General features: G+C 36.5%; 2 protein-coding genes across 3 annotated transcripts; one reads left to right on the top strand and one right to left on the bottom strand.

Annotated features, from left to right (window-relative positions):
• Positions 1 to 1459: 1459 nt before the first annotated feature.
• On the bottom strand, positions 1460 to 6742 carry LOC107725671 (zinc finger protein 2 homolog). 2 transcript variants are annotated; one of them, XM_016535030.1, is made up of 10 exons: positions 6543 to 6742; positions 6116 to 6321; positions 5926 to 6003; positions 5700 to 5795; positions 5506 to 5616; positions 4745 to 4868; positions 4094 to 4643; positions 3179 to 3228; positions 2485 to 3061; positions 1460 to 2439 (listed from the first exon to the last, which is right to left on the bottom strand). In XM_016535030.1, exons 1-10 carry the CDS (start codon positions 6574 to 6576, stop codon positions 1752 to 1754), a joined length of 2514 nt encoding a protein of 837 aa, XP_016390516.1. In that variant the 5' UTR covers positions 6577 to 6742; the 3' UTR covers positions 1460 to 1751. The 2 variants fall into 2 exon arrangements, with proteins under 2 accessions (XP_016390516.1, XP_016390515.1); XM_016535029.1 differs by having other exon boundaries at positions 1460 to 3061.
• A 775-nt stretch (positions 6743 to 7517) lies between these two features.
• Positions 7518 to 10283, top strand: akr1b1.1 (aldo-keto reductase family 1, member B1 (aldose reductase), tandem duplicate 1). The gene is made up of 10 exons (XM_016534999.1): positions 7518 to 7713; positions 7949 to 8116; positions 8386 to 8502; positions 8596 to 8673; positions 8758 to 8880; positions 8982 to 9088; positions 9165 to 9246; positions 9397 to 9480; positions 9598 to 9680; positions 9785 to 10283. The coding sequence occupies exons 1-10, from the start codon at positions 7651 to 7653 to the stop codon at positions 9825 to 9827; spliced, it is 948 nt and encodes a 315-aa protein (XP_016390485.1). The 5' UTR covers positions 7518 to 7650; the 3' UTR covers positions 9828 to 10283.
• Positions 10284 to 10285: the final 2 nt, after the last annotated feature.

Genomic DNA, 10285 nt, shown 5'->3' on the forward strand with positions numbered 1-10285 from the left:
AAACACTTACAGAATGAATGGACCAAGGGACTCCAAACAACCACCCACAAGTGTCTGCCCTTTGTTGCTTTGTGTTATAATATAGCTGTATTGATTTTATGTTTCTCTGTGAGGGGGAAAAAGAAAGGCAGGAATCTTACTTTTTTGGGAGTCCATTAATGACAGCTGTAGAAACCTAAAGGAAGAGGAAAATATGGAGGGCAATGGAGCTTTCAAGCTTGTAAAAGGATGCAAAGCACCATTTAAGTAAAAGCAGTCCATGAAACTTGTGCACTACATTCCAAGTCTTCAAAAGCCATATTATAGATATGTGTGAGGAACAAACTGAAATGTCAAGATTTTCAGTCAGTAATGTCCAGTTGGTGGAAAAAGTCAGATCTTTTCAAAGAATCAGTTGATCTGCTTTGGAAAACCAGTCTAAATGATTCATTTACAAATCATACCGGATGATCCCGTTTTAATCGAGCACCAATTAACAACTCACTGGAGGGAAAGAGTATACTAAAATTAATGACCAAGCTAGCATATGAATTCAGAAGGCTTAAAATACATAAATCATCTTCTGATTGGGGTCTCAAAGACCTAAAGTATAAAGCTTAAATTCGATGCATTTTCTTCTTCTGGGATTCTCAGAATAACAGGGTTCACTGGGCACTGAAATGCTTTTAAGACCTGGGCTCCAGGTCTGTTTTGTTAGGGTCATCAACAGCAAGAAATCAGCATTCCTTTTTGTTTTTGTTGTTTGTTCATTTTTCTGTACTTTGTCATGTGTTTTGTCAATTTATCACATTAAAGGCATATCATTTGTTTGATTATATTTTCACCTATGCTTCTTTGCTGATGGACCACAGACATGGGAGTTGAATCCAAATTAGATTCAATAGGCTATGGTTTGAGCATAATTTTCAAAATATAAAATATATATATTTCAGTTTCAAAATCATCTGCTGTTAAATCTAATCAATAACTATATCCAGAGCCAGAAAGATGATGATGAAAAATAATATTTTCATACCATTTATTGTTATTGAGAGCTGCTGGTAGGTACTGCTGTAAACACTGTGGAGCAACAGTGAACAGGTGGAACGCATTTTAATTGTGTTGGACGTTGTGTTGGTGCCACCTGGCTGACGATGCAAGTAGTGCAGAGGACAGGCATTGGTTTATGTATATAATGTTGTTTAAACTTGCACTGAAAAACTAATAAGACAATGCAAAGATTTCCAATTTACCTTCGAGGCACAGTCGAGGCTCGTCTTTTAGATCAAATTAACCAAACTAGAACGCGACTTCTATTTCGTTACGTCGCATTTTACTTTGGTGTTAGGCAATTTAACCCTTATATAATACATAAATAGAGGTTATAATATAAAAAGTTTATAGTTACTGTAATATGTCAAATTAAAACGTTTTAGCATGTTTGTTATACCCAACCGTTTGTTATAAATCAACAACGCCTTTTTTTATTGCCCTCAGCCATAATGAAACACCAAAACAAACTGTTCACCAAATAAACACTTATTAAACAGTTTGTACATGTCCCTAACCACATCATTTTCACTTGTGAAAAATTAAATGAGGCATCTAGCCTGACTTTGGTACATTTTCACTTACTGTTGATATAAAACATAATTTGACTCACATTACAGGTTCCTGTGTGTATGAGAACAAATATGAAAACAAAAAGCAAAAAGTGTGTAAATTCTTAGCTTTATAATATTTTATATTCTTTTCCCCCCCAAGTTAAGTAATTATGATGCCATAAATGAAGCATTAGACACCCTGCTTTCAGATCTCTTTTCTACATGAGTCTGGAAGTGCACTTTCAGATGATATGACTGTTGAAATCTTTTTCCGCAGTCCAAGCACTGGAAGGGTTTCTCTCCCGTGTGAATCCGCAGGTGTCTCTTAAGGCGGGAAGAACTGAAGAAACTCTTGTTACACTGAGAACACGAATAAGGCCGTATGCCTGTATGGTGCCTCATGTGGACCTGCAAGTAGCAGGCTTGCGTGAAACTCTTTTTGCAGTCTGGGCATTGGAAAGGTTTATGTCCTGTGTGGTAGCGCTGGTGCTTAAGCAACTCTCCAAGGGAGAAAAAGGCCTTTCCGCAGTCTGCACAAAGGAATGGTCTTTCTCCGGTGTGTGTGAGTTTATGCCGGGTCAAGCTGGCCTTGAACACAAATGACTTGTCGCACAGAGTGCATTTAAAAGTTTTCTCTGTGCCGTGACTGTCCGAGTGTGAACAAAGAGAGTTATCTATATTAGAGTTCTTCCCACATGGTTTCTCTTTGGAGTGGGTCCTCTGGTGTTTCGCCAAAGCCCCTGGGTACAGAAAACCCTTCCCGCAGTCCATGCAACAGTATGGTCTCTCCTCCAAATGGATGCGCTGATGAGCCAAAAGAGCACCGCGGTATGTGAAGCCCTTCCCACAGGTACAAAGGAATGGTCTCTCTGGTTGATGGGTCAGCATGTGTCGTTTGTACGAGGTTGAGCAGATGAAGGTGGACTGACATTCGGTACACTTATAGGGTCGTTTCTCTGCGTGGATCCGCTTGTGTCTGATTAGAGCTGCCTGACAGCTGAGATGCTTCCCGCAGGCGTTGCAGCGATGCACTGCTTCTTCAGGGTGGGTCTTGTGATGGTCTCTCCTGGCGCTGAGCGAGCTGAAGGTCTCTACACAGTACAGACAGTCATAAGTTTGGTATTCTGGCTTTTGTGTTTTGTTTTCCTCAGGAACATCGTTTGGTGATGTTAGGATGGCCACATGAACGAGTCTATGGCGACGGAGGGCCTGGGAATGGGAGAAACTGCGGCCACATTTAGATACCGGACAGAGAAAAGGACGCTCTCCGGTGTGGGTGCGCTGGTGGGCTTTTAATAAGCATGGGAAGCTGTAGCTTTTGCCACAAACATGGCAGCTGTTGGGCAAAGAGGGGCCGACTGCAGTCTCACTTCCCATAACCTTAGTGGAGTGGACTTTCATTATGTGACTTCTGAGGTTTTCCACCTGAGAGTGATTGAATGGACACTGCAAGCATGAGTAGGTGTGAGAGGATCCATCTGCAAAAATAAACAATCATCAGCATAGTCATTCATTCATTTTTTTATATGTACCTCTATGGCATCTGTACATCAGAACCTCAAAATAAATAGTGGAGTGATTAGAAAGTGACTCACTTGTGTTGTCTAAGGTGCAATCAGATGTATCAGACTCCACAGGGTGACCCCTAAAATCATTTAACAATAGTACCACAATAAATAGATGTGCAAGTTAAGGTTGTGAAATGTCATGTGTTATGTGACTCCTCAAAAAAGTAATATATATGAATTAATAATTCCTATTTAAAAAAAATAAAAAATGTACCTTGAAAAAAATAAAACATTAATAAAACATTTTTAAAATATTGTTGAAAAAAAGATGAAGTACAGTTATCGATACATATGATGTATTATACAAGAAATAAATATATTACTTTTTATTTGAAAGTTATACCATGTGATATTTTTTAAGTCTAAACTGAAATTGAAAACTGAATTATTTCTTGAAAATTGCTAAAAGGGTTTTTTAAACCAAATGCAACTATTTTTATATTATACTATTTATTAAATTGCTTCTAATTTTTATATTTTCAGTTTTTAATTTAAGTGTTAGTCATTTGCCGTTTTTTAGATTGAATTTATTTTTATTTGTTTTAATATTTTTAGTAATTCAATTTAAACATATTTGTTTTGTTATGTTAAAGTTGTTGTTTTTTTTTACTAAAGTTTATAATATTTATATTTTATTTTACTTCAGCTTTATTTCAATTACAGAAAATGGCTTTTAATAGTGAACAAAAACAACACTGGAAACCAACATTTCTAAGAGCCCATGTAAGTCATCTTAACTCAGATATGAATTTCAACAATCTATACTATAGTATAATAAACAATATTTGCTCTGTGTACCCAATTTGTTTTAATGAAGACATTAGGAGTCATACATATGTTCAAGAATATGTTCTTACATATTCTTATGTTATATCTTATGATCGCGAGCATAGTAATACTAATGTTGAAACTGCGACAACAATAAGCAAATGATGAGCTTACTTGTTTTCTGAGGTAACAGAGTCTACCTCTGCCTGATGCTGCAGGTTTGTTCCAAACGTTTTCTTAGAAGTTGCTGATTTTCTCGTCAGCTTTTGAAGGTTGACCATTTTAATCTTCAACGTGGTTTTAGGCTTCCATGCAGATCTGCCTTTGCCCACAATTATTTTGGGTACAGCACTATTTTCAGACACTGATTGCGCAGACAAAGGAGATGATAGGAACTCTGACGGTTCAGTATTAGAGTCTGATTCCTCTATTACATCTGTAGATATGTGGTCTTCTCGAAGTGTTAGCACAGAATCATTTAAACCCACACCTCTTGCACACTCTGATTCTAGAATAAGATGCTCTCCATCTTCATCCGGTCCTACCAGAGTCTCAGCACATTCAGATGCTCCTACTACTGACTCCACGGCACTTTTCTGAATGTGGTCCGAAGTCCGTCTGTCGAACATCTGAACGTGACCTACTGTTTTCTGATGGATGTCACCTGCTTTGCCAGAGAGTGTGGACAGGATGCAGTTTCCTGCATTTATGGGCTGACAAGAATCTGTCACAATATGGAAATATACTGTTAGAAACAGAAGCTACCGTAACTGTTATTGGTTTCAGCAAATTGTTGAAGACAAACAGACTTCATAAAATTCTTACATTTGGTATCTAGATGTCCAAGGTTCTTGTAGTGCTCAAGCAGTGTCTTTAAGTGATCTGAATGACTATTGAACTCCTCGCAGTCTTTAGAAACAGGCAACATTGGGTCAAGCCAAGCCAGAGTCTAAAACCAAAAGGTTAGCAATAGCAAACTTAGGACATATACAATTATGTTTGGACCTAATTTATTAGAAAATCTTTCAAAAAATATTGAAAGTGTTGTTATCATTAACTAAAACAATTAAAAACATTTCTGTTACGTGAAAAAAGCTGAAGTAAAATAAATTATCAATATTAGATGAAAAACATAAACTAAAGAAAAATTTTGTTGAAGAACTAAAATTACTAAATGAGAAAAACTAAACCTGCAATACAACTAAAAATGAAATTAAGATAAATAAAAGCTATTTACAAACTTTAAACTAATAAAAATGACAAATGCATATAAAAAATTACTAAAAAATTAAATTAAAATATAAAAAGAGCTCATTCAAAATATTAATAAAACTGTTATAAAAGTTTATAAACAATACTAAAATAACACTGTTGAAATCACAATAATCCAAATATACATAATATATGCCTTAAAGGACTAGATCATAGTGGATAGTTTCTCACAAAGTAGTACTATAATATGATACAAGATGATAAAAATAGTGTTTTAGTATTCAGTGTCATCTTTGCAAAAACTCCAGGTTCAATAAAATAGGTTGTAGCTCCCAAACACAACTTCTAGGATTCTAGAATGACCCATGACCCACCTGCTGAAGGTCAGGAATTGGCAGGAAGTGCTCCAGCCTAGACAGGAAATGCCACATCAGGACCTGAATGGCTGAGTCAAAGTCAGTGCCGAAATCTACAGGAAACACGTGCTATAGAAACCAGAGAGAAGGACAGAGAAATAAGCAAAAAAAGAATCAAAAACACCCTTAACATAATGTTTATAAGATCTGACCAGGAAGAAATGCTCCTTCTCATCCACATCTTTAATAAGTGTTTGGACCAGCTCCACAAAACGAACACCTGCTTCTCCAACCACAGTGCGATCCACCTGTTTGACATCACAATCGTTTTCATTTCTTTTGAACACTTTACAGTGTTTGAAACACCGTAACAACAAAAAGCTAGAATTGCTTGAAAGTATCAGTAATAAGACATAATTATAAAATGATGAAAATTACAAGTTGAATGCTGTTGAGGTGAGTATGAATTGCGTGCATGTCAGCAGCGTTGTCTCTCTCACACAACTCCAAAACAAGCTAGATGCAAGAAGAAAAAGAGTATTCGTTATCAGACAACTATTCAGCTATGATTTTCCCATGAATAATATATTTATTGAAGAATTTGACCCACTCATCTGTGGTCACTTACCTTTGCACGCAGTCCTAGAATGAGTTGAACTCCAAGTTTATGACTAACCAGTTCTGGAACTGCCTCTGACACCAATGAAACCAAATCTGCCAGCATCCCATACTGCATCACATCCTTCTGCTGTACAGTTCTCCACATGAAGGCAGACATGAGGCGCACAGGAGGGACCAAGAGGCGCAGGGCCGAGAGAGGGAGAGGAATTCTGTCTGGAATTACATTTTAAACCATTGTCAAAATAAAACAACCATGATCAGGTCAGTGGAGTTAGGGTGAGTTTTTAGAGTAAATATTAAAATTGCAATTAAAAAGCAATTGTTTGTAGCTGTCTAAAGAGTTAAAGTTCAAATATCTGCAAAGAAAGAAAATTATTCGATGATAAATGACACACTTGCAGCATTTCTAAAAAAAAAAAAAAAAAAACTCTCACCTAAGTGCTCTTGTCTGGGGAATTCAATGTCCATGATGCAGTCATTTAACTGCTTTTCTTTAAGTCAAGAATCTCATATGTTACTTGTCAAATCGCTCATTTCTGTTGTGCAGAATTTAGTAGATTTACCACGCAAAATTACATTACAAGTCTCTCTAAATGTTTTGGGTGTGAACCACTGTCTGTATAAAAACATGGACGTAGTGTCCGTGACGTAACCCGTAGACTTCCGACGAGCGTTTTGAAGCCTAAAGTAGGCGGAGCCAGCCGTCTATGAAAAACAAAAGATGACGCTCGGTGTGAACACAGCTCTGACGACGACATTACGAAATACAGTTTCAAAATAAAAGCTTGAGGCGTCCGCTAAAATTAAACGAAATAATAAAAAAATAAAATAAAATGCTGCTACAAGTGCTTCGGTGTTTAAAATAACAAACGCAGATGCTTCGCTGCTATGTTCATCGTGTCATTCAGATTTTAGAAATCACAAACTGTCTAAATAAAAACTCTTAAAACTGTCTAAATAAAAGAAAGAAAGAAAGTTATATACTGTAAAAAAAATATTTGCAGATGTATTTGCAGTTATTACTATCGATATATCATGTCATTCATGTTTTAAAAACCAGAAGCAATCACAAAAAAGTATTTTATTAATGTCTGTAATTGCTATTATATTTTAAAATTAATTTATTCTTTTAAATAATAAAACTTATTTTCTTTCCAAATCTCCGTGTGGCTAGAAGGGATACAGCTAAAACCGGAAGCTACCAATAAATTTAATTTTCTACCTATTAGATTGTGTTTTATTAACGTCTACACCTACCTCAGCCCTAAACCTACCCCTTACAATAATGCAAAAGTAGTAATTATTGTTGTACAGTGTGACAAAAATTACGCTGTATTAATGTGCGCATGCCCAGTAGCGCCGTATGTATCCCTTCTAGCCTTTAAACCTTCCAAGGGGTGTTTCCAGACCTGACCAATCGAATCCACTTACATATGGAGCTTCAAAGGAAGAGGCTGCTGCAGAGTGCGAAGGCTGTTAAAGTGTGCAGACTAACAAGTGTTTTATATTAGGTCTAATAAGTGCTTTATATTAAAAGTCACCATGACATTTGTAACTCTTAATAATGGAGCTAAAATGCCCATTTTTGGACTGGGAACATGGAGGGTGAGTATTCACATTTTTTCATTTTTGTACAGTACAGTTTCATTCAGGATGGTTTCAATTATAGCAATTGTTTTTTTTCTGCTGTTGCTTATTGTAGTTTGCCAATTAAACACTGGAAATACTTCTATTTAATATGAATGCTTTTCACGTTTTATTTGTCATTTTTGAGATTTTATCATATTTGCAAGGTAGCCTATATTAAGATTTAATAGTAACATTTTGAAACCTGCTCCAGTCTGCTCCAGGTGAGGTCACAGAGGCTGTAAAGGCAGCCATCCTGGCCAGCTACCGCCACATTGATGGGGCCCATGTGTATGAAAATGAGAATGAAGTTGGGGACGGAGTCAATACCATGATTAACCAAGGAGTGGTGAAGAGAGAGGACCTATTCATAGTCAGCAAGGTAGAAGCACATGTAAAAATTAGTATCTTGAGGCACATGACAGGAGTCATGGTCTCACAAGGCCAATCATGTGCCTTGGAATTTCACACAACATCAAACCATGTCACAGATCATACACAAGGCATTTGTATAACATGTATTATTGTGTGTTATAATCCACTGTTACGTCATGCTTTGATTACAGTTAAAAATGTAGAAAAATGCTCAACAAATACATTATTTGAAAGGAACTTTGGCCATTAACTAAATCCTGCATTTTTTTTTTACAGCTGTGGTGCACTTACCATGAAAAACACTTAGTAAGAGGAGCCTGTGAAAAGACCCTAAGTGACCTAAAACTGGACTACGTTGATCTCTACCTAATGCACTTTCCCATGGGCACTAAGGTAGTACTAATAAGTATATAACTAATAATAAAATAAGAATTGCTTGTTCTTTCTGTGCATAATTTATACTGATCTCTGTATTAAAATTGGCAGCCTGGAAAGGAGTTTTTCCCATTCGATAAGAATGGCCAAGTAATTCCAGACAACAGCAACTTTCTAGAAACATGGGAGGTAATAAATTTGAGATTTGTGTAACTCACATTTGAAGAACAATTGCTGTTTACTGTACATTAATGTTAATGTCTTCTCACAAAGGCAATGGAAGAGTTAGTGGATGCTGGGTTGGTCAAGGCCATTGGTGTCTCCAACTTCAACCGGGATCAGATTGAGAGAATCCTCAATAAACCAGGACTCAAGTACAAACCTGCCAACAATCAGGTAATGTGTTGTTTGCAGTAAATCTGAAGAACTTAAAATGGATTAAGACTTTGCGGTTCACTGGTGCCAAAATCTTTCCAATAACTGCTTTTCACCTCCAGATCGAGTGCCATCCATATCTGACTCAGGAGAAGCTGATTAACTACTGTCAGTCCAAAGGCATTACAGTCACTGCATACAGTCCTCTGGGTTCCCCAACCAGACCATGGTAAGCACTCTCATTCGTTAGTTCATTAATAGTGAGATGGCTATACATTACTTCATGTAGATTTGACTTTCTTTAGGGCACAGGCAGGTGAGCCATCACTGTTGGAGGACCCAAAGATCAAGGCCATTGCAGATAAGCATGGTAAAACCACAGCACAGGTAGGTGTAAACGTGCGTTTTTTTTTACTAAATTCACGTATCCATCAACTTTGAAGTACAATGTTTTAATGTAAGTTGACCCTTGTAATATTTGCATTATTACAAATGCCTTCATTATATGACATGCTAAGCAAGGAACATTCTTTCCAGGTTCTAATCCGCTTCCACATGCAGAGGAATGTTGTGGTCATTCCCAAATCTGTAAACCCTAAGAGAATCAAAGAGAATTTCGAGGTATTTCCAATTGAATTAAACCATGTTCTACATGTTGCACAAGTACACCAGATATACAAGAATAACCCAATCAGTTTTTGTAAATGGTCAACATACTGTATACTTTTGTCCCTACAGGTCTTTGATTTTGAACTGAGTAAAGAAGAGATGAACACCATACTGAGTTTTAATAGAAACTGGAGAGCTTTTATGCTGGAATGGTGAGTCATCGTTATGCAAATTTGCAGTGGACTTTGTATCCATTTGTGTAGTATTAGGTCTCTAGAAGTGTTAACTAATGGCCTCCTTTGCCTTATTATTGCAGGGCTTCCAAGCATACGGATTATCCATTGAATGCAGAATACTAGTTAATCCAGTTTCTAACTGCAATATGAAGTAAATATGACTTCTGCATTTCTCATCATGGATAAATGAAGTATGTCAGTAATCTGGCAAGAGATTGCAAGAAAGATATGAGCAAAACCACATTATAAACATTTATTAAGTGTAATACTGTCATTTGAGGGACTAAATGTGGTTAATTGTAAAGTAAAGGTCAAGTGAGCAGTTCAAGACACGAGAAACACATTTAAAAACGTAAGCCAGAGAGCTGTTTGACGCAGAACTTTATTTGGATTTTTAAAAGCATACATCAATACAGTAAACAAGAGCTGCTCTTGTGAATTGGAAGTGCTTCTGTTGTCATTTTATGAAATTAAAGAGTGTGTATTAATTAATATAAAAAATATATATATTCAAAGGACCAATACTTTCTCATGTTATCTGCCCAATTGTGCAAAGTGTGTGACATTGTTCAAATAAAAGA

This window comes from Sinocyclocheilus rhinocerous, unplaced genomic scaffold (assembly GCF_001515625.1).
Source record: "Sinocyclocheilus rhinocerous isolate Xijiao unplaced genomic scaffold, SAMN03320098_v1.1 scaffold153, whole genome shotgun sequence".
Taxonomy (NCBI): Eukaryota; Metazoa; Chordata; class Actinopteri; order Cypriniformes; family Cyprinidae; genus Sinocyclocheilus; species Sinocyclocheilus rhinocerous.